At 35.5% G+C, this 24,914-nt stretch overlaps 1 protein-coding gene across 6 annotated transcripts in view; it reads right to left on the reverse strand.

Annotated features, from left to right (window-relative positions):
* CDC42SE2 (CDC42 small effector 2) overlaps positions 1-24,914 on the reverse strand; it is a 97,410-nt gene that overhangs the window by 33,313 nt on the left and 39,183 nt on the right. For 4 of the 6 annotated variants that reach the window (XM_039879994.1, XM_039879993.1, XM_039879990.1 and 1 more), the window contains exons 2-3: positions 24,376-24,459; positions 579-906 (exon numbers count right to left, since the gene is read on the reverse strand). In XM_039879994.1, coding sequence (XP_039735928.1) covers positions 579-632 — 54 coding nt within the window. In that variant the 5' untranslated portion in view covers positions 633-906; positions 24,376-24,459. Of the gene's footprint in view, positions 1-578; positions 907-24,293; positions 24,460-24,914 lie in introns of all 6 variants that reach the window. The other 2 variants (XM_039879995.1, XM_039879996.1) reach the window with 2 other exon arrangements.

The raw sequence follows: 24,914 nt of genomic DNA on the forward strand, positions 1-24,914 counted from the left end.
TGACATTGATCTAAGCATCTTAAAAGAAGAACAGACAACTGGAGGTTGGATGGCAGGATTTTGGTAGTGGTAATAATACACGCATAGTTTAGAAGACACAAAAAAGTGAGGCATGTACCAAAAAGAAGTTAGCTAAGACCACTTACTATCTACCTAACTTTGGGCAAATAGAATCTATTTCAACCGAAAAATAAGGATAAGGGCTGCTGTGAGGAAAACGAGATGATAAATCAAAAAGGATGTGAGCACAATCTGGCAGCCCCATCTTCTGTCCATGAATTCCCAAGGCTGACGGAGTTGTCTGACCTCGGGTTATCTATGTCCTCGCACTGTCCCTCCAGAAGCCATCTACTTGGTAGAAGAGCACAATTGCTCAGTCCTGTACAATGGTCTAGCACAGTTCTTGACACATAGTATTTACTCAAAAAATATTCATTTTTCTTTTTTTTAAAACCAGATGTTCAGAGTTCCACTGAACTACTCTCTGGGATACCCCTTAGGAATGCCGTCAGCTTGAGAACCAGTGGCACATTCCACAAGCACCCGCCCAATCCGTACGTATATCACTCCATACTTACAGACCGAGGCTGCTCAGCAATACAGCAGTTGAAGCACAACCAGAATTCGCTCATGCTTACAGTCCAAAGTACAAATGAGCACCAAGCAAGTTTCCAAATCTCCACTCGGGAAGCTTCACAAAGCACACCCCTCAATACGATGGATGTCCAATGATGTCAAAATAATAATTGTATTACTTTTCTGCAGTTTTGTTCCTGGAAGTATCTTATATAGTCAATTTAATGTAGAAAAAGTCAGACTGTTTCTTTGCTTGTGATTCTACAGACTCGTTTCTGAACCACCAGGAAGGTATAAAAATTGTTGTCTTGACTCAGGGCCTATGACAGTCTAGAAGAAAAAGGAAAAGAAAAGTTACTTTACTTACCCTTAAGAGTTTTTATTTCTTAAATCTGTGATAACATTAAGAATATTTCCCCAAAAAGTAAACATTGAAAAAAAATCAAGATTTTAATAAACTGATATTCATTCAACAAATTTTAGGTACTTTCTGAGTTATCGGGTATTTAAGAATATAGCAGTGAAAAACAGAAATCCTTCCCTTCACAGAGCATTCTACTTTATGATCATAAAAGTATAAATTATTCTAATACATTTTTTGAAATCACAAATCAGAACACCATGATTACAGTACAAGTCTCTTATTTCAAAAAAAAAAATACCAATCATTTTCATATAGGTCTCTTCAATGGAGTCCAGTTCTCACAGACAACCCAGACAGTAACTGGCACAGCATTCAACTCTTTTTAAATAATCAGGCAGCTATAACTCATCAATAATTAGAAACGAAATTATCACCTTCTCCACTGACATTGGAATCATGCATGAAAGATGAATGGGGGTTGAATCGAGACATTAGATCCCTGCCCGCACCATCACCAGAATGAGTATCAGTCAAAGTACTTTATACCTGATGTGGGCAACCAAGCTGAGTCCATCAGAACCCATGTCAGGCAATTTCTATCTGGAGTTAGACAGACAGACAAGCTGTAGACTTCACAGCTGACCTTAGCCAACCGCATTTCAAACTTCACACAGAAGATGGTTCTGAGATTACAATGCTGACAAGCAGAGATGAGAGAGAGGAGGAAGTCTGGTTCCAGCCACCCCTCAGACCAGTTTGACCTGTGCAAATGACGTTTGGTTTTGTGAGGCAACAGTCTCCCCTCTCTAGCCTAAAGCTACACTGAAGTGGGTTTGTATCACTTGCAGCCTACCACAACCATCGAATGAAGATGTCCAATAGACAGCTGGATACACACCTCCGAAGCCAAGAAGTCTTGGAACCATCAGCAGATTATAACTAAAGCAATGATGCCAAATTCTAGGGAAAGCAGTGTCATAAGAAGCAAAAAGAACTCTTCAGGAATAGCAGCATTTAAAAGATGGGTAGAGAAAGAGAAGTCTACAAAGGAGGTTTGGGTGTAATGTAGTGTCACTGAAGCCTGTTCCAAGAAAGTAGTGGGTAACAGTACTAACTGCCACTGACACAGCAAAGACTGAGAACTGTCCATTAGCACATGCTGTGGGCACCTGGTGGCCCTGCAATGGCAGTTTTACTGTAGTATGGGTAGAAACCAGATGAGAGTGGGTGGAGAAGAGAGTTACCGGAGGGAAGCAGTCACCACGTGCAGAAAATGTTTGCAAGAAGACTGGATGTGAAATTTTAAAAGACAGAGTGTTAAGTAGAGTGAAGGAAAAAAAACCATCCTTGAAAAGATCAAAGACCAGAGATGTAGTATTTGTTCAAAGAGATGTTAACATTTTTGCTCCAAGTGATAAAATATAAATCACATTTATAAAATTTTGGAAGACCTCATTCATTCATTCATGAGCTATGCCAATTATAAATCAGTAACAGCTAATATACAAGATCAGAGAATCCTAAGTATTAAGTGAAATAAAATTCCTCCCTTTTGTGTTCCCCAAAGCCATGACTTGAAACATGGTAAGACAGGGTAAGTTTGTATAAATGAAGATCCTCAGTGAAGATAAATGCATACAGGCTCAATGTCACAATTGCGGGTAGTAATAAAGCATGAATCTGGGACCCTGGTTCTATGAAGTCCAGAGGGTAAGTCCTCTAACAAACTACAGGAAAATGTTTTCAGCGTGTGTATGTTCAAAGATGAAGATCAGAAGGATGAAAATTTACACAATCAAAGTCTGGAACCTGAGTTGCTTATTTACAAGCAGGACGAACATTCCACTATCTCACCCAAATTCCGGAACAAGGAAGCGGCAGTCCTGATGTTGGCTTTGTACACTGAAAACTGGGTAAATACTGTGAAAGTTTATAAGCTCAAAAGAACAGTATGTGTCACTTATTTCCTTCTTAGGAAGAACATAAGCACAAAGGGCTAGATTTACAATATAATGAACGTTATTTCAGTGTTGCTATTTAACAAGTTTAATTCCACCCTGAACGACCTTGGTATTAAGAAGTCATTGTGAAATGAAATCTCTTTTAACCAATACTGAGAACAAATATGCTTTTGTCTGAAACTAAAAATTCTTTATGCTCATCATTGCTGCTGGACCACAGACAGATATGGAGCTACTCTGATGTTTTCAAATCCACTGGATTTTGAAATCGGATGTCTTAATATGTATTGTTTGATTATTCCATCATATTTTCTCGTTTACATATAAAGCTAGGTGATTTCCTATTTATAAATTATCTTTCCCAGAAACCACTTTCAAATATTTCTTTTACATGGGGAGGCACTGATTTTTCTCTTTTAAATATATAGTGCTTCTGTTTAACACTTAAAATTAACAGATGGCTTCCAAATTTATAATCCACAATACTTTATCATCCCACATTTTCCTAAATTCAATTTTCCTTCTCAGAGTAAAGCTATTCCTTATTTTGAGAATTTTAAAACATATATTTTCCTACTCCCACTACTATGAAAATGACATTCACAATATTTCCTTTTTTAATGTATAGTGGAAGAATGACTGTTTAAAGTACAATAATTTTGCTTCTGTTTTTGTAGATGAGACAAAGAATATACAGCTTTACTTACATATTTCCACCTAGATAATAGATCTGTTGAAATGTATATTCAAACCAAGGGGATGTATGCAACTCCACGGGTTTTTATTTGTTAATATAAATCTTAAAATGTTGTAAATATGCCCTGGAATGTCATACAATACATTTTCCAACTTCTTGCTTCTCTAAACAAACTTCCTTTTTAGAATTTCTTTTTCAAAACTGCATATACTTAAAACACATTTATATATAAACACCTTTAGAAAAGTATTGAATTCATCACAAAAAATGTCAACACTACCACTAATGACACACTAACAGTTACTTTCATTTCTTGAACTTAAAGTTGCTTAAAACGTGTCCATTTTGAAAACTTCATACTTTTTTAAATCTTAAAATCACAAAAGGAGTGTCACTTTGCAACACCAACATCTGAATTTGTCTTTAAACATAACTCAGCACATTCCACACATAAATAAAGGGTCAAATTGGTCTACAGCACCAGAGAGCATTTCACAAACTAATAGGTTTTAGACATAAGATTTTGGAAACGTTTGAAGTGAGTTATCAGGCCACTTAGTAACTGGCAGAGCTTCCTTGAAAAGTCACTCTCTTGACTTTTTTAAAAAGAATGGCATGAGTACAAAAGTGTAGTCATAGTATCTCTGGTCAAAAATATTTATCACCATCAGCTTCCCCTCCTCTTTACTTGCACCTAAATCAAATGCTGAACATATTATCGTTATACCTCTGTGAATAGATTTGTTGCCGACAATTTAAGGAATTTAGGTTCTAACATCCTACTTCCAGTTTAATAAAATTGCTATTTAGGCCAACTTCCAAAGAAACAATAATAAAGCCTTAAGTTGAAAAACAAGACAATGAGGCATTATCTTTAGCCAAATTATTATTTTTTTAAAATCTGAAATATTTTTAAACCCAGTTGAGGTATTAAGCATGCTCAGTTTGTGTGAAACAAAATCTAAAGTTGAGACTTTATACTTTGAAATAAAAGATCTCTGGCAGTTGTTAGTACTTCTCTAATTTTTTGAAATGTCAGCTTGGGCATGTGACAAGCTCTATCACCAGTTATAAAATGCAAAGCTGCACTGCCAATGCCACAGGTCTGAAAGTAAAACTAAATTGAATGATAACTATATATATTTTAAAGAGCTATACTGATAGAAGATACTCTTATTTATCAGACTTAAAATAACAAACAGCAGAATGAAGGAGCAAGAATAAGTCATTTGTTAATAGCTGCAAACTTTAGGAAACAACCTAAAAGGTCTATCAAGAAAAAAAAAATAAAATGAAAAAAGAATTGGGGTATATTAATACAAAAGAATACTATATGGAATGAAAATGAATGGTAGCTTCATGCAACTTTGGATAATTCTGAGGAAAGAAGCAAGACACAAAATGATATCTGTGGAATGATTTAATTTATATGAATTTCAAAAACAAGTGAAACTATTTTGTTTAGAGATACATACATAGGTAAAGCAAGGAAATTACTATAATAAAAGTCAAAGTGGCTACCGCTAGGGCTGCAGGCAGGGACTGAGTACAGGGAGATGGAATTCTCACAGTATTTCACCTCTTGGCCTGGGTAGTAGTTACAGGGGTACTTGACTTTTAATTATTTATTAATAATACACTTATGGTCTATGCAATTTTCTATATATTTTTAAGTAAATTTAAGTGAAATCTGAATTTAAGTGAAATTTAAATGAAATACTATAAGTAACAGAAGCAAACACTAACAATTTCCAGTGGATCGCAGTAGAGTAATGAAGATCAGGGATAGAAACAAAACAAAAGAATCAAGTAAAAGTGAACATCCTTGTTAAAGAGGGTTGAGGTCTGAAGTTCTATCAGATGCCAAAGAGGTTTCTGCCAGAAATGCAAAAATGATTAACCAACAACCAAGTCTGAGTTACCAGTAAAGCTTATTCATAGCTGTACCAGCACTTAATCTGTCCCAGTCTCGTCAATATGGTTCTTTGATACTGATTTGCACAAGATCCTTTTGAAAAAAATAACCCTTATGAGAGTTTTCAAACTATGCCTTTATCACAGATCTACTTTTCTATGCCTTATGAAAATTCAAACACAGCATTGTTCCCTGAACTCAGTTATAAAAGGCACAGATTGGGGTACATGTAACTATTGAAATAAAATGGGTAATTTTTTTCTTCAATGTGAGATGACCGATAATAGGTTAGTCTTTCTCATAGGTTCATGTAAATGTGATCACACAGTATGTACTTTTTAAATATCTGGCTTCTTTCATTCAGCATGTTTTTGAGATTTATCCATGTTGCCTATATTAGTTAATTCATTTTCTAAGTAGATTTCCATTGCATAGATGCAGTACAATTTATTTAACCATTCATCTGTTGATGGGTATTTACTGTTTTGCCAGCTTTTTGGCTACCAGAATAAAGCTACTATGAATTTATGCACAAGTGTTTCTATGAATAGAAGTTTTTATTTCTCCTGAGAAAATATTTAGGAACAAAATTGCTAGGTCATATTGTAAGTATAATTTTAATTTAAAGAGAAACTGTTTACCACTTTCCCACACCAGTTGTATCACTTTGTGTGCTAACAATGTTTGAGAGTTTCAGTTGTTCCACTTGCTACTCATACTTTGACTTGACAGTCTTTTTAATTTTAGTCATTCTAGTGGGATGCTTTGGTTTTAATCGCACTTTCCTGATAACTAATGACATTTTGTCTTTTCATATGCTGTTGACCATTCATATATCTTGCTTGGTTAGGTATATTCAGATCTCTTGCCCATTTTTTAATTTAGTTGTTTTTTTCAGCTGTGTTCTTTAATACGTCCTTTGTCCAATATATGTATTGTGAATGTTTTTTCCTGGTCTTTGTTTTCTTTTTTAACAGCATCTTTCAAGAATTTGGGTTTTTTAATTTGATGAAGTCTAGTTTAACAATTTTATCTTTTATGATTAGTGCCCATGTTGTAGAAATTTTTGCAGATAGCTCCAAAATGTAAAGATTTTCTATTTCTTCTTATAGAACTTTTAATTTTTACTTTTAGATCTATAACCCATTTCTAGTTATTTTAATATTTTTGGTGATATAAGGTAAAGGTTACCTAATTGACACAAATATCTTGTCATCCCGGCTAACTTGTTGAAGGATATCCTTTGCCTATTGGATTGATTTGGCACTTTATTGAAAATCTAGGCCCATTTCTGGGCTGTTATATTATATAGATCTATTTGTTGACCCTATCCCTACGCCAGTATCATACTGTCTTGAATGCTAGTTTTTATACTAAAACTTAAAGTCAGGTAATGTTGTTTTCCAAATTATTCTTCAAGATTGTCTGGAATTCTCTGGGTCCTTTATATTTCCATATACATTTTAGACTCATTCTACCAATTTCTACTCCCCCAACCCTCTGCCAAAAAAAAAAAAGTCTCCTGCAATTCTGACTGGGATCACATTTATTCTAACAATTATTTGGAGAATTACATTTTAACGATAGTGAGTGTTCTAATCCATTAACATGGCATATCTAATATTTTGTAGTTTTCAGTGTACAGGTTTTGCATGTATTCTGCTGCATCATTTTTTTAAACTTTGCTTATAGCTTTCATATAGAAGCTTTAAAGTCTTATGTAGTTAAATGTCAATTTTCATATTGGATTAGGGGTTTATCTTATTTAAGAAGGCTTTCCCTAACTCAAGATTATAAACATATCATCCCATATAGTTTCATTTAGGTTTACTTTTATAAACTGACCTGGACATTAATAGTTTATGTGGGCAGTTAGGAAACGTCTTCACAGACTACTCAAGGTTTTTCTTTCTGATATCTTCCTTTTATTTCTTAATTAAAACTCAAATACTTAACACAAAACATGTACATATCATTATGATAAGGGATGTTAGAGAGATTATACTGCCTCAGACCTGAAAGAGTCTGCAATACAAGCAAAGAGGAAAAGTAACATCTATGAAAACTACTCTCCATTCTCTACTACCCACATTTCCTCTCTTCCATGGATGAGACTGACTGCCATGTTCACCTTTCCATCTCTTTAAAATCTTCCTCCTTTTCCTTTCCTGCTACTTTCCTTGTGTTTCTCTCCCTTTTTCTTTCCCCCTTTTCCATGTCTTGATCTGCTCTCCTTAACCTTTCTTTAGCTCCCTAGAGTTAGTAATCACGATTATAAGACACGTGGTAGGTTCTCAATGTATTAATTGATGGACTGAAATTTATATTACCACTGAACTTTTATCCCAAGTCTATATAGGTAGACATTTATATCTATCTGCTAATGAACATCTCATGTGGTCTCCCAGTTACCTTGAACACAGCATTTGTAAAACTGAATTCACTGTCTTTTCTCCGATGTTTCTGTTTCTTTTCTTGGTGGGTGGCACCACCATACACTGTTTACCAAGAAATACATACTCAAATTCTATCCTACTACCTGCAGTTCTCTGAATAAAACCATCCTGTAAAATGCTTTCTCACATTTAAACAAATATTTAAAAATGTTATTCAAAATAATACAAGTACACAGATTTTTAAAAAATCAATGAGTAATAAAAACTATTAAAAATGGCAAATCTCTGACCCATCCCTCGCCATCTGTTACTGGTAGCCATTTTTAACCTACCAAGATGTTTCTTCTGATACTTATTACAAAAAAATGCCTATACTACTTCTTTTTTTCTCTTTTAATTAGCCCACGTATTGGGGTAACATTGGATTTTATATAAGTTTCAGGTGTATGAGTTTGTAATACAGCATCTGTGTATTTATTATGTGCTCACCACCTGTAGTCTAGTCTTTTTCCATCACCTAATATTTGAACCCCTTTACGCTCTTCCTTCTCCCCCCACCCTCTTTCTCCTGTGGTAACCAATCTGTTGTCTCTATCTAGGAATTTGGGTTTTTTGTTCGTCCACTGCTTTTTTGTTTTATATCCCACGAGTGAAATCATACAGTTCTTGTACTTTTCCATCTGACTTATTTCACTTAGCACGATACTCTCAAGACCCATCCATGTTGTCACAAATGGCAGTATTTCATCTTTTTATGGCTGAGTAGAATGCCACTGTGCCACATCTCTTTTATCCAAACATCCACTGAAGGACACGTGGGTTGTTTCCAAGTTTTGGCTACTGTAAATAATTTTTATTGCTATTTCTTAAGTTATCAACTTTTAGAAAATTTAAACTGACTTCCTGTCTCTATGTCAACATTACCTCCTGTCATTGTCGTCGTCAACATAGCTAGATAATTATGATTTTTGGTTGAATCAATATTCAATGTTTATATTATGCTGTCACTGCTGAAACAAGTAACATACCAGAATTAGCTATCCTTTCTTGAATATTCTTTTGTTTTCCCTGGGGTTAATAACTGCTGAGCTTTTTTATTTGCTTAGTTTTTCTATGTACCTACATCAGTACTGTAAAACACTTTAATTAGATCTGTGAAAGACCTGTGATTTCCAAACACCTGAACATAAGTATGGATGTACTGATTTAAATTATCTTTTGGTTTCTTCACAGAACTGTCCAGCCTGACTAGCTGCTCCCTAGGCATGTTCCCTCAGTTCCTTTCCTAGGGTGATGTTGTTTCTCAGAATTATGGCTTCCTTCTTTTTTCATCATCCTTAGCTTATTTTGTAAAATTATGTACTCCAGTAGCTTAAGAAAAGGTACACAGAAAGAAAAAATTTTAAATCCTTGCATTTGATGTCTAATTGATCATTTTGTTAAATATGGAATACCAAGTTAAAGATCTTTCCCTCAGGATTTTAAAGGCATTGTTTCACGGTCTAGTACCGTCCAGAGTTGCTACTGAAAAGCCTGGTGACATTCTAACTTTCTGTCCTTTGTAGGTGATGAATTTCTCATTTCTCTGAAAGGCTTAAAGATTTCCTCTTCACTCTTAGAAATCTCAAATTTCACAAGATGTAACTTAGTTCAGTCTTTTTTCATACATTTCGCTGGGGAATGAATGAGCTCTTTCAAACTGGAGAATAGAGTCCTCCAGTTCAGAAAAATATTAGTACATATATCAGTGTTGTTGTGAGAATTAAACAAGATACTTATACTTAGCACATATAAATGTGCAAGGATGTTGGATTTATTAATATTTATCCACATGTACCAATTTGATCACCATTGTTTGTTGCCTCTTCATCCTTTCAAGTTCAACACCCTTCTTTAAAGTACATACTTCGAGTTTTTTCAATACACAATTTTTAATAGTCATCTGCAAGAAGTGTCTCAGATGTTTCTCTAAAATTGTGATTTTATTTTAATTTTGAAACAACTTACTTATAGAAGAGTTGCTAAAACAGAGCAGAAATCTCCGTGTATCCTTCACTCAAATACACCAACTACTAACTACTAACACAATGTCTATATTTTGCCCTTATTCTTGCGTGACAGTTTAGCTAAGTACCGAACTCCTGGTTGACAGTGCTATTCCTCCAGTTCTTTGCAGACAGCATTCTGACCTCTACTGCTACTGATGAGAAGTCAACTGTCAATCTAATTTCTGGTCCTTTGAATGTAAACTTTTATTCTCTATGGATGCTTTGAAGACTATCTTTGAATTTCGCTCCAATTTCAAAGAATCTCCAGTTTCAGATTCATTTCTACTTATTTAGGATTCTTTCATCTGTTTCTATTTGCTATTTAACTTTTGCTATTAGTATTTCCCCCAAACTACTGACTTTTATTTCAATAATCGCGATTTTCATTTTAATAAACTCTATTTGATTCTTTTGCAAATTCACCTTAGTTTCCTAAGTCTTTCAGGTAGACACTTTAAATACGTTTACTTTGTAGTATTTTCTTTTATTGCTCTGCTACATCAATTCTTAGTGTTCTAATTAGCTTTATCTGCTCTCTCTCATGTTGAACTGTTTCCTTGTAATTATCTTATTATGACTTCATCTTGATTGGGAGGCTGTTTCTCCTGTGCAAGTCCAGTGCTCCCTGGCTGGGAAAGAATCCCCCAAGAGAGTCTGCATTTGCTAGTGCTCAGATATCCATGAGATAAAATTCACAAATTCAAGTATAAGTTTTAATTTAATTCTTTGGCTTAGATTCTCACACCATATGGATGATACACATTCATACTGCACACCAGTGTGTAGGTGCAAGCCTGCAAAGACAGTAAAGTGTGGGTTTTAGAACACAGACTCTTAAATGAGATAGCCTAAGTTCAAATCCTGAATTCCTCCACTCACTCACTAGCTGTTAAGATGTTGCACAAGTTCCTTAACCTCTTTGTGTCTCCATTTACTGTTGCATAAATAGTTTATAATTGCACCTACCAACTTAAATTGATTAGAATAGTGCTTGGCACACAAGCTTAAATAAATAAATGTTGTTGTTGTTACTTTGTTACTATGATCATCATCGTCATCATTATATCATATTTTTTTCTCTCCACACAGAGAACTAGGCAGGGACAAGCTTCTTTGGTGCTTACCTGGGCAGGTAGACAAAGATTTTTATAGTCAGTCTCCCTTTCCTAAATAGAGTAGCACACATACAAAAATACATGAGTCTGTTTATTACAATTTATGTTTAAAAGAGAAAGTGAAATAGTAGCATTAAGGTAAAGAAAAAAACTTAAGCTGATGGCACTGACTTCCTGACAGTAATGGCCTATTTTCTTCAAAAGCAAATTTAAATGCACAGTTTACAAGTCTACGGCATACACTAAGATTAACAATAGAGAAGATTTTTGGCAGATAGTTAAGTAATTCTAACTTAGTTCAGCTATCAATTATTAATTGTAAAAAAAAAATACACTCATATAATAAATTGTATTCAGTCAGATTTTCTTAGTCTAGAAGGCCTTGGAGATCAAAGAATCAAACTTTTTTAGAAGAGAATGCTTGCTCAATATCTAGTTACAGACTGAACTGGCTGCCAACTCTGTTTTGGAAAAGAAAGGATGAGAGGAGGTAATTAAAAGGCTTAAACAATGAAAAGTATGTGTAATTCGTGCTGCTTACTCTGGATCGGAATCCCCTATCAATCCCTTGGGGATGTGAAAGTCAACCAAAGGCAAACTGCAGTCAATTACCTGGGTGTGGAACCAGGCAAGGTGGAGACCAGACATTGATACTGTGTTTCAGATTCATCACCAGAGAGGAAAAAGATCTCTGTGATTTACATTCGATTCCTATCTACCTACTTTGTGAGAATTGCCTTGGTATTTTACTCAAATAAACAAGGTATTTTCAGCACTCACTGATTTTTTTGGCTGGGAGAAACTTTTCAAGATTAAATTGCCAATATAACAGAATTATGTTATATTCTTCAAAGAGCTCTCTTAGTTGTTTTAAATTTCTCTAACCCCAACAATGCCACAAAAATGAATAACAAATTGTGTTATCAAAGTACCTAACATCATACCTGGAAGTAAGAGATGACGTATGTCATTGGGTCATCAAGTTTTCTCTCAAAACATCAAACACGATCGGCAATGTCCACCAACTGACACAAAATGTCCTCTAAGTTTAAAATGGCTGAAAGATTTTCTTGTGAAAGAGACTAATATCTAGAGAAAAAACTTCTCTAAGAATTACGTACATAGATAATATCTTTTAAGTTCCAGATGGAAGTGATGAGCACAAACAAAAAAACATATTTTACTTATGTATTTCTCACCATTAGTAAGTTAAATAATAACAATACCTGTGACAAATGCATGCCCATTGCTAAAGACTAAGCAAGCTATACAATTTATGTATAGCTTTGGAGCTCTCAGTGGAACTTATAAATTATTTTTTTCAACAGTTCTTAGGTCTCCATATAGTTGAATCAAAGGCTAAATAGGTTTTCCTACTCTTAGGGTATACAGTGAGGAGAAAAAGACTAAGAAAAAAAAAGCTCTTTATAAAGTTATTTGGGGGTAGAATTAGAAGTGGGGAAAATCTTTTGAAATCTTTTGGAAAGATTTCAACAAAATTTTTAAAAAACTGAACTTGGAATTTATATGAAATGATAAAGTTCTGTTCTGCATTGTAGACCAACATGGATTATCCAGATGATATGAAAAAGCGTTTAAAGGTCTTGAAAGCACTAGTAGACTTGACTGTGAATCAGTTAGGATGGCAACAGGGCTGTAACAACTGTTAAAATGTTAAAAATATATTAATGTGGGATTCTAGTCAGTGGTTAAAAGCTATTGCCCTTTTTGCTTAGAGAAAATAAGGAAAAATATCTCTATCACCTTTTATCTTCCAGCTCTAAAATGAAATTTAATATAGTCCTATAAATAGTGTTAGATGTTTACATGTAAACATAAAAATAGGAATATTGTTTTAAAATAGGTTATCTCATAGTATGATAATCTCAAAGAGAATAGTCCAATAAGTTCAATTTTGGGACAACACAAACACACAAACAATATATAAATATAAACACCTGTAGTGTCATATTATCAACTGAAAGAGTCATTGTTACATTAAAATTAAACAGTGAAGAAATAAAAAGGACACACACATTTAGCTTATTTCTTTTCTTAAATTATATCATGTAATCGACAACCCTCTCTGATACCACCTCTCAACTGGATAACAGAAACAAACTTCAGTATATATTATGAATGCAAGATTTCACCACACATGTATGTACACAGCAGATATTGTAATTACAATGTACCAGGCCCTGGGAATATGACAAGTGATCAGTGATTCAAATAGAATCGAATATGTAAAAATGTATTACTAAGTTAAATATACATATGTAGTATGCACCAAACTAAAGGGTCACCTTCTACTTCATCTGTCTACTGAAGAGATAATTCGCTTTTGGGTTCCATTCAGTCAAGTCTCAGGACTGACAAGGAGAGCTAGGCATCCAAGTGGGCCATAGTTTGAAGAACATTCATTAGGTACTGAAGAGGAAATATTATTTGCACAGGCTTCAGGCTCTGATGGAGGCAGATAAGACAAAAACTTCAAGTAGATGGATGATAACTGAAGCTTAAGTGTCAGTGAGAAAGCTAATCTTCATTTAAAGGGAAAAATGAATCACCAGAATGTCTGCATATGTGGCAATAAAAGCTAATATATTACAACTGAACATAAAGGAATTCAACAGAAGTTAACACTTTTGTGCCATATCATACATTGGGTTTTCAATTATTCTTTTTTACAGAGAAGAATACAGTGACAAGACTCTCCTATTTGGACATGCTGCTGGAATGGTTCTTCCCACAATTAGGCCAGTCTCCACAACTAGATTCCCAGCAGGATGGGGCACTGCCTCACTTTCAACCACACAGCCGGAGGTTCTATGATGAATACCCGTCACAGTGCTAGATAGGGCGTTGTGTTCAAAACTGCCACTATGAGAGCAGCCACTCAAATCCCCAACTTTCATACCACACTATATCACTATATCTAGGAGAGATACATAACAAGAAAACTAGAGTTGAAAAGAAACCACCTACCTACACCCTAAAGAACCGAAAGCATTCAACCTGGCTGTAGTTCGATCATCAGCTATGTGCTCCAAAAGGTCTAGATGAACTGGACCACGGGACTGTCACGTGTTGTGACACAGGAGGTGCCGACTGAGCACTTCAGAAATAACTATGGTTGCTTCTTCATGAACTGTACTAACTTGTCCAATCTAGTATAGGTGTGACTACTTGTTCATGTATAACATAGGTTGTACTTAATAATACATTTTTTAAACGTTCAAACCTTTATGAACTGTCTTGTAAAGTCGGAATCCTGAATGATGTTGGGGGGAATTTTTTTTAATGCAATTTAAAACAGGATCTTCATTTCCATATTCAAAGAAAAGCTTGTAATAACAGAAAGCTTTGATAATAATGTTATGGTGATTTCACAAACAGAAAATACTTATCATTTAACAAAGGACAAGGACTACTTCTGATCCATAAACTTAAACAAATCATAGTGGATCAAATGAGAAATTGAATATCCTTGGACTCTCTATTCTATTTTTGAGTGCTTTATATGTTAAAAAAATCAGTGATAGAAAATTTCCATAGATTACAAAAAAAAGGTCAACTAAATCGTAAACCCCTGATATGGGGGAAAAATCATTTTCGTGCTAGTCACACATTACACTATGTGCTTTCACAAACACTAACTCATTTAATTTTTACAAGCCTAAGAGGTATCGCCCTTACTTTGGAAATGACGGAAACCACAGTTTAGACATATTAAGTAATTAAAGACCATTTTCTCTACATTTTTAAAGTCTAGTTTAATGCTACCTTAAATTATTTATGACATATTGATTTCTGTAAATTCCATCGAGACAGACTCCAAATTATTATCTCTCTTAACACTGATTTGTCCCAGTATTTGCAAAAAAACCACATAATGAATAATGAATTAAAATATATATAGTACTACAGAACACAAGGAACTTGACACTGAAAGACCTGTGTCCGAAATCAGATTCTACCACTTACTAGCTAAGTGGCCTATAGCCTATAACCTCTAGGAAGAGAAATTTTCTCTTATGAGGATTACGCCAACTTCGCAGTGTTACTATAAGGCAGGGTCAGTTTCTGTACCTCTGACCTACTGACTTTTTGGGCCAGGACATTCTTCTTGGCGGCGGGGCAGGGGGTGCTGTCTTGTTCACTGTAGGATATTTAGCAGCAAACCCCGGTCCCTATCTAGTAAATGACAGTAGTGCCCCTCCCCACCAGTAGTGACAACTAAAAGGTCTCCAGTCACTTCTCAAATGCCTCATGTGGAGCAGTTCGCCCTGGCTAAGAACCAACACTGAAGGGAAAAGTATTATTAAAATGAACTGAAAAAGAAATATGGTTTCCCTTTATTTCAGAGAATCCCCTGTAGATGAAAGAAAATAAAGATTCTCTGATATCTCTAATGAAAAAGCCTCTAATGACATTTTACTAAAAGTGACAATCAACAACACAAAATTCTAATAACCTTATGTGGTTTATTAAATAAAGATGGCCACAAATTCTTGATTATTCCTCCAAATGAGAAACAAGAGACAAATTCCTACACTGAATTCAGATGACTTTAGTGACTCCCTTGACCAAAAGAATGTGGCTGAAGTTATGTCTTGGAACTGGTGACGCCATCAGAAGCCTTGTACCTCATGCTCAGAAGTCCGACTAAGCCAAGACTGCCATTCCAGAATGACCACAAGCGTAGGCATGCAGGCTGGGTCTTCTCAGCCAGAGCTCCAGACCTATGAATGATGCTGCCTGGGACCCTCCAGGCCAACCTCCCTGCTGAGTACTATCCAATGACCTTTATTGGTGCCACGTGTAAGAGAACTGTCAAGACCTGCTCAAATTCCTGACCCTCAAAATTGAGAAATATAACAAAACAGGAGTTGTTTTAAGCTACTAAGGTTTGGTAGTTTGTTTTCATACACTTTGGATATATTTTATATGAATATACTTTTCAATTAAAGATTTCATGTGTTTTAAAAGAAATCTTTGTATAACTATATTGGCTCAAATGAAGTCATCGATTCCTAGCAAGATGAAAAACTATCACAGGTTTCTGGTCCTTTCTTCCAAAAAAAAGCCTGGGGTGAGGGGTGTAAATCTGAATTCCAGGAACAATAACAGCAGGAGCAACTAAAAGAAACAAACAAAACTGATGAGGATAAAGGAAACTGTACTGAACTTGTCTGAGAAGAAACTGGTGACCTGTAGCCAAGAGCAAAGGGCAGCAGAGGAAGAGTTAAAAGACAGATTAGCTAAAAGCTTTTTAGATTCTACCCTTGCCTCTTCCTTCATTGCCTTTTCACCACAGAAATTAGCAGAACAGCCTAGACGTCATCAGTAGGACAAAAATCAGGACACAAAAGCCCTGGGGAGGATGCTCAGGAGAACAGGTAGAGGGACTAGCTGCCTGTTGGCATTCGCTCTTCCCAGCCCTTCCCCCTGCAAAAAAACCCCTAGAGTTGATAGTGAATTACAAGCTAAGAACCTACCTCTTAGATAAGTATTACTAATTTCTAAAAGTTTTTAAAAGACAAACCCTGAGCAGAAATCACCTGATGTAGTAGCAGCCAACAGAAGAACTCAACAGCAACTCAGGAGTGTAAGGTGACTATTGACCTGAGACTCAATCAAGCCCTTCCTCTCCTTAAACTCACCTGGGTTGACACAAATTAGGATCTGACTGTTGGCCATTCCCTTAGATTATTAAATTAAGGGACAATACCCACTCACCAGGGATCATTAGCTTACTAGCCAAAATAAAGAGATATCTGGAGCATAAAACTACTATAAAAGAAAGAGAAGACACTAAACAATCTACACCGTCTGAGGCAGAATTCCTGGGTTGGACTAAACAAGAATGTACACCTAGGGACCAAGGAGAGAGATCAGGACTATGAAGCCACAACAAGAAACCATGAGAATGAATCAGTGAAAATACTGAATATGAAAAATAGACATCTAGATAACAGGAGTTCCAAAAGGAGGAAAAGAAAGAAACATTTCAAAAACAATAATAATTTCTCCAGAATTAAAGATAGAAGTCAAGATTTAAGGGTTCAAAGAGCCAAATAAGAATAAAACTCATTCTAGAAAAATTAATACTGTGTAAATTGGTAATACTTTTAGAAAGTGTTCAAAATTTTCACAGATTATGTATTACTACCACTTTGAGAAATAGAGAATTAATCTTGAGTAACCCAGAGGAAAGTAAAATATCTACACGCACAAAAATATTTTACTGCAATACTTACAGTAGGAGGGAAAACCCACAGTCATAACCCAAATGGCTAATAATCAGGTAAAAGATGAAACGGCCATTGTCAGTATTGAAAAAAGAAGATATGTTCAACAAATCTTATTATTTAAGGGCATCTGAAGAGTCCAATAACCATGAGAAATTTACATTAAAACTACAATGAGCATTTAATTTTTAAAATTATTAAAATTTAAAACTTTTATAAATCTGACTAACTTGGTACCTTTACCTGGTTTTGAAAATGTCTAGACTTCACCAAGAATGGGCCAACAATAATCACATTTTAGATATAATTCAAAGATATATTAGCTTCCATAGTATTTACAGTATTTTTATACTAAAGGAGAATATAATAGAGCCACTCTTATTGAGTGAGCTGCTTATGACTGCTCTTAGACTTTTTAAATAATAAAATATGGTACGGAAAATTTCAACATTCATTCTGCCAAAGTAAGTACTGGTCTAATTTCTACTAAGCGCTTTACATTTTTATCAGTTTCATTAGCTCAGCTCCACATGAGACGGCTGCCTGCCTTGATTTCTGGAATGCTGCCCCAATTCTTCTCTCCCAGGCCTTGTTGCCAGGGTTGCAGCTGCACAACCAATTCTTATTAAAATGTAAGTCTTTGAAATAAAGGTCTATGGAAAGGAGTATAAAGGATTTCATTATCTTTCCTCCAGACTCACAGCGAGGATTCAAGCCCTGCCCTTCCCAAGCCACACTGCCACTTGCGCCCTTTTCCACTTAATGGTTTACCTTGGGAATCAGACAATATCAGTAACTTTAAAAACTGCTTCCCTTGATTTTTAAAGGCCGTATTTTATCATATGGGTGTAACTAGTTTCTAAGAGATGGGAAGTTGAGTTGTTTCTAATCTTTTACGACTACAAACATGCTGCAAAGAATAATTTTATATATTCATATATGTGGAATATGATGAAGTGAACCCAAACCCACAGGATTTATCTATATAGGATAAATTACAAAAAATGAAACTGATGATCAAAGAGTTTATACTTTAAATTTTGGGTAGGCATTTTAAATTTCGACAGATATTTTCCAAATTTCCTTCTAAGATAACATACCAACCGAAAGGAACGAGCTCAAAGTCCCGGTAAGTGACAAGGGCCCATTCTAACAATGGCATCAGTCTTGGCAGGCACATCCTATCCCTTGCCTCTTATCAGTCCCAATTTCTCTGCCCAGAAATTCACTCTTATTCTATAGTTTTTTACCTAAATAGCTTTACTCATATCAGCATCACAATCATGATTTTTAACCAAATTACCTCAGCTGGCCTAAGACAGTAATTGTTTCCTTTTGGGTGAGTATATCTCTAACTCTGGGAAAATAAAGAAATCAACATAGAAATGATGAAGTGAACCAGAACCTACAGTATTAATATTGTTGTGCTATTAAATATACTTGTAGTAACTTATGGTATTTTATGCTCTACTTATTAAAGTATCTGAAAGACAAGAAAATTTGATATGCTAAATTTTTAAGTTTAATTTATTGGACCTTTAAGGATTATTTAAGTTTTAGGAAGATTTATTTGCTTTACTAGTAAGCCTGCCTTGTTAGCTGCTTGAAATATTTGAGGAAATCAGAGAAATGTAACTACAACTTAGAATGTCTAAGAATGTAAATAATTAGGCATGAAAGTGTTGAGGGTCCGTATTTAACAAATAACATTTACTCTTTTGTATCTGGCATTAAAACCCAATGACAATATAGACAGCACTAAACTTACTAATTAGTGAGTTTTTTGAGGTCAACCATTTTTAAAGAGAACTGCAGAAACAGAGAGATAACTATAGGTATATAGTCTTGGGTGGAAATTTTCTATATCCGCCTTAAGATCAACACAGTTCATTTAATTAATATCATTCTCTATAATTTAAGCATTTTTCAGTGAACATGTACAGCAGGTCCTTGAATAACATGGTTTACTGCAACATTGTTTTGTTATATCCTTAGAGAGAGGAAAAAAAAACTGATTCTAGGCCAGGGCCACTGTCTGTGAAGTTTGCACATCTCCCTGCGTCTCCATGGGTTTCTCCAAGGACTATGGTTTCCTCGCACATTCCAAAGATGGGCACATGAGGTGACCTGGCATGTCTACATCATCCCAGTCTGGGAGGCTGGTGGGGGCTGAGGGGTGAGAGAGAGAGAGGGTGAGTGTGGGGGGGGAAATAAGAGGAGAGAGGAGAGAGAGGAGAGACGAGTGGGAGAGGGAGAGAGAGGAGAGACGGGGAGAGAGAGGGGAAGATGGGGAGGGTGAGGGGGGAGAGGCCACAAGACACATCAATAATATCAATACATACACAGGTTATATGTGAGGTTGTAGGAAGTTATATGTGTATATATATTATTACATATGTGTGTGTGTGTGTGTGTGTGTGTGTGTATATATATATATATATAAAAAGAGTGCACCCTGCAGCAAAAGGCTGTCCTGTCCAGGGTGGGTTACTGCCTTGTACCCTGAGATGCTGGGACAGACTCTGGCCACCGTGACCCTAAACTGGAAGAAGTGGGTTGGAAAATAATGATGTTTTATCAATCTTTCTTAAATATATGTATAGCTCACACTTACTTCAATGTTTACTATTCAAAATATTATGGGTCTTTATTTAGAAGTTTGGTGATGCTTCTGTGACCATAAATAGACCAAAAGGAACTTAACTCTTGATTGTATCAATTAGCTTATGGTAAAACTGGTTTCATGATATGTGGTTTCACTTAAAAAGTCACAGTTTCCAAGAACCTATCGACGATGTTAAGGGAGTACTTATTGTATATTAAAGGTATTCACAAATATTTGATGGTAGTAAATGAAAGTAAGTATGTTGCATGTGACTACTTCTTTTCAAAGAAGAAATGGCTTCTTTTATAAAAGCATGTCTTCTGTCCATACAGTACAAAACAAGCAGAGTATTTTTTCATGCTTCCCAGAAAATATTCCTTAATCAAAACCACAAAAAACCTGTTTTTATGATTTCTTCATGGAAATCATGGCCTTTCGGGGGGACACACAGCGACAACTAGAATAAGTTTCAGCTGCTGTGGTAAAGATTATTACACATCCTATGATTGGTTGCTGAGGGCCCAACACTAAGGCCACCAATTCTATTTACATAAATGCAGCACAGCCCCTCACATGGCAATTATTTCCAGATACTTCTACCCTGGACTATTAACCAAATTAGTTTCCATTCTCTTAAGGGATAAGACTATTATCAGACTTTCAAAAACATTTTCTAGCTACAGTTATTTAGTTCATATTGCCAAAATTAAAGAGCTAATGCCAGTTATTCTCTTCCTTGAAAATCTCCTGAGTCCTTCTTTATAGATATTTACAAACGAAGATAGGAGAAACTCAGAGCCATTCAAGGGCAATTTTTGAATGAATATCCCATTCTACCTCTGCATTTTAGTAATTTTTGTACAACGTGCACATTTCCTCATTCTCTCACATTTGATGAACAAATTATTCCTCATATGTTTGGGAGTGTGTGCGCGCGTGCACGTTAAATTTCTAAACCCACTAGAGAGTTTCTAGTCGGATGGTACCTACAGCAAGATGCGAAGTCAGAATGGAAAACTGATAGAATTAGAAATTGGCCACATGACCAAAAATCCAAGAAACTACTTTTAATAGTAAATGTTTTTTCCATCTCTAAACTTGATATATTTTCTCATCAGTAGCCAAAACATAGGCTATCAAGATGCCTCACTAATCAGATAATTTTAAACACTAACGTTTTCAATATATACTCATTGAGCTCCTACTACATGCTAGGCCCATATAAATATTTTAAAGATGATATATATATATGTGTGTATATATATATGTATAAAATAGATATAAGTCAACAAATTATAAAGTATAATAAACATATATTTAAAAGCATAAAAATGAACTCACCAAAGAGGTAAGAGGTTTTATAGACTACCAAAGATTAAAACTGAAGTGCAATATAAGTAAGTAGGTAGAAATAACTGAACAATTTTTAGTTTGTAAAGTGTAAAAATGAATATGATTTATTAAAGTTAAGATAAATTTTGAAAAGGATACAGAGCCTGGCATGTAGCAGTTCAACTAATGTAAGGCATTATTATTTGTATTATTAGTAATAGAAAGCCACTTGTCCCTTAAGTAAAAAGAGATATTACACTAAATATACAGTATAGGTACCATATTAACCTTTCTAAAATCCAAAGAAACCTGAAATTCCAAAACACATCTGGCCCCAAGATTCTGAAGAAGGAATTGTGGTCCTGTACCTTTCTAATGCCTTCTTAGAGAAAAAAAGATTAATAATAACTCATATAATTTTTTTAAAGTCAGTCATATTCTAGGTTCCCCACAATTGTTTTACAGTTCTAGAAATGCCAAGGGTTCAACAGAAGTCTCCACCAAAGAGCTAATCATCCAAGATGATGAATATTCCTTTTCTTTTAGACCCTTAAACTCAATTAATAAGAACCTATTCATTAGTAGGATTATTCACATAGTGTCAGCCTCTTCCGTTAAATAATAAGCGCCATTAGAGATGGTATGGACTATGTATTCACTTACCCCTTAACTCTTGTGCTCAATACTTGAACAAATCAATGAATGAACTGCATTACCTGACACCTCACACACCTGTATCAGAGACCTATTTGCCTAATTCACAATTCAAGTTTCAGTAAGACCCTTGAGCTATCGTTATATAGTGCTAAGTGGGTGGTAATGAGAATGTGTCAGTTACGATGTTTTCATATATGTGTAACATAAAATCCAAAGCCAACTGGATTAAGTAAGGAATTCACTGGCTCATGTCACTGGAAAGTCTGGAGGTATACTATCCTCAGGGAAGACTTGATCGAGCAGCTCACTTGAGCTGACCAGGGCGTGGTTCTTCTCTGCTCTCCTCCTCCGGTGATGGCTTCTCATTCAACTGGCTTTTACAGTCCAGACAGCTACCAGGAATTTAATGACTAAACATTTTCAGGCTGAAATTCAGCAGAAAAATATAAGTGCCTTTATCCCAGCAGTTCTAGCAAATGTCCTAAGATAATTCTGATTCATCTGGCTTAAATCACACGATTCCATTTCTACAAACTCTTCATAATGTATATTGAAGTGATTTAAACCTTTTATGTTACTAAATAATATTACTGAATTAAAACTGATGGGTCAAGCACATCATTTAACTTTATCTTCTTAAAATGTTATTCCTCCAGATTTTAATCACAACTGATCAAGGGGAAAATAAAGTAGATTCTTCCCTACAATTAAATCACTTTGAAGGATTTAGAATGTGTTACCAGATTACAACACAGGCTTATGATTTTCCTTCTTAACATAACTGAAAGCAACACCACAGATTTTTCAGGAAGAAAAATAGGTTCTTATCTTACTTTTTCAAGAGTATATATAATAGTAGAATTTAAAGAAGAGAAGAGTATATGACAACTTGAGTTAGAAAAAGTGGTTTTGTTTCATAGAGTTTTAAAATAGAAGCAACTAAATAATGTATCCTGTGACTCAAGACCTCTTATCAGACACCACCCCTCCCCCCCAGCCCCAGAATCGCCCCCCGCCCCCCCCCCACACACACACAATATTAGGTCCTAAGAGCAGAGCAGAGATGCACACTTTAGAGAGTTTGTTGTGAATGTACATTCTGGAGCCAAACAAATTATTCCTGATTGTTTCTTACAACTCATGCCCCTCATTTCTATAATTAGCACAGAAAACAGAAGGTAAACTATTCTGTGCAAAATTTATTAGATTGAAAGCCAATACTCAAATATAAGCAACATTTTAGGAGTAGAACCATTTGAAAATGTGTTACACACCAGTCATCTTAAATCAAAAGCCAAACTTCATAATCCTAGAGGGAAGCAGTGTGGTAAAAGGATGTAAATTAAAAGAAAATCTTTATAATTATTCAATTCTGTGGACTGGTTTTTCAAATACTCTAGTGTTCAAATAATTCAATTCGTAAATATACACTGATGGCTTTATGAAGAAGATAGTACTAATGTTAAACAGCAAGGATATAAACATAGTCTTTGACTTCACCAAGTTTTTAATGTGCTACAAAGGAGATATACACAAATGTATATCACTGGACCGCAGAAAACATAATCAAGTAGAAATGCATGAGACACTAAAAGATAATGGGTAATCAGGGGAGAAATGAAATGAATTCTATTTCCACAGCGAGTAATAGAACGCCTAAGGGCAAAAGTGCTTAAACAATAAGGCAATTTGTTATCTCACAGAACAAGGAATCCACAATTAGGGTGGTTCTAGGCATAGCAAATAGGGTTCCAGTTCTATGTCTCTACAATTCTCTTGCCTCTGCCCAACTTAAGGACATCGCCTTCAGGCCAGTAGTCAATATGGCTATAGCACTTACAGATGCCACATCCAGATAAAACAAGCTCCAGGGAGAAGAGGGACCTGTCTCTCTTCTTCTTTCTCAAACACAAGAAAAGCTTTTCCAGAGGCCTCTTGCAGACTTCTATTTCTCACTGGCCAAAACTGGATCTCATGACCATTTCTAAAACAATCACCTCCAAAGGCAAAGGGACCTCGCACAACCAAGATCAGAACAGATGCTGGTAACCATCACGACCATCCCCTTCAGGCTTGGCGGAATGTTTCAAGGAAGACAGACCTCACTCAGAGGGTGGCATGATCTGGACTAGGGACAAAAGAAAAAAGAAAAACACAGAGGCAAAGGAAGGGATGGATGTGCCTAACTGAAGAAAGTGAAAGTGCAATCATACATTAAATGCACTTTTAGAGACACAGAATTATCTTAAACCAGACTATTGTCATTCTCTCACAAAAATTAACTTACTATTCAACAACAGATGCTAAGAATGCAGAAGTAGTCCTCTTTGTAAGGAAAAGATTTAGGTTATCAGTGGGGATATTCAGACTCACCACTCCTTGTCAACAGTTAACCCATTCAGCTATCTGGGCTGAAAACATTCCACATTATGCATAGAGATGACTTAAGACTCACTGTCAGTAGTTGTTCCTTGAAGGTTTCTTCTCATCTGGGTTGTAGGTTTCACTCAAAAATCCACACACTCACAACTGGCTCAATCTGCAAATGACAGAGTACAATTAGGAGGCAAGTAGCTGCAGGGTGCAATCCCATATGAAAACTGAACTCAAAAACACCAGATTCACTAAGCACTGTGTTCAAACTAAGTGACCTGCATTTCAAAGGTTGTAATGTGCTTGTTTCCCATCACATAAATTAATGGTAGTGTCTACAGCATACCAGGTATGACTCTTACCAAAGGCTGCCCACTGGGAAGAACCCAACACACGTTTGTTTAGTGGATGCACACAAGGCTGGCCTACACAGCGTGTTAAAGGATAGCTGACTACATTGAAACAGTGGAAGATTTAACATAAAAATCAAGATCCCTAACCTCTTTTGAAAAAAAATCAGAAGATCTGGCAATAGTGGGCCCAGATGCCCACAAAGTCACAACCTGCTGGAACTGATTAGCAGCTAAATCCTTCAGTGAGACATGGGCTTTGCAGTTCTCT

Source organism: Pteropus medius, unplaced genomic scaffold, assembly GCF_902729225.1.
Source record: "Pteropus medius unplaced genomic scaffold, Ma_sr-lr_union100, whole genome shotgun sequence".
Taxonomy (NCBI): domain Eukaryota; kingdom Metazoa; phylum Chordata; class Mammalia; order Chiroptera; family Pteropodidae; genus Pteropus; species Pteropus medius.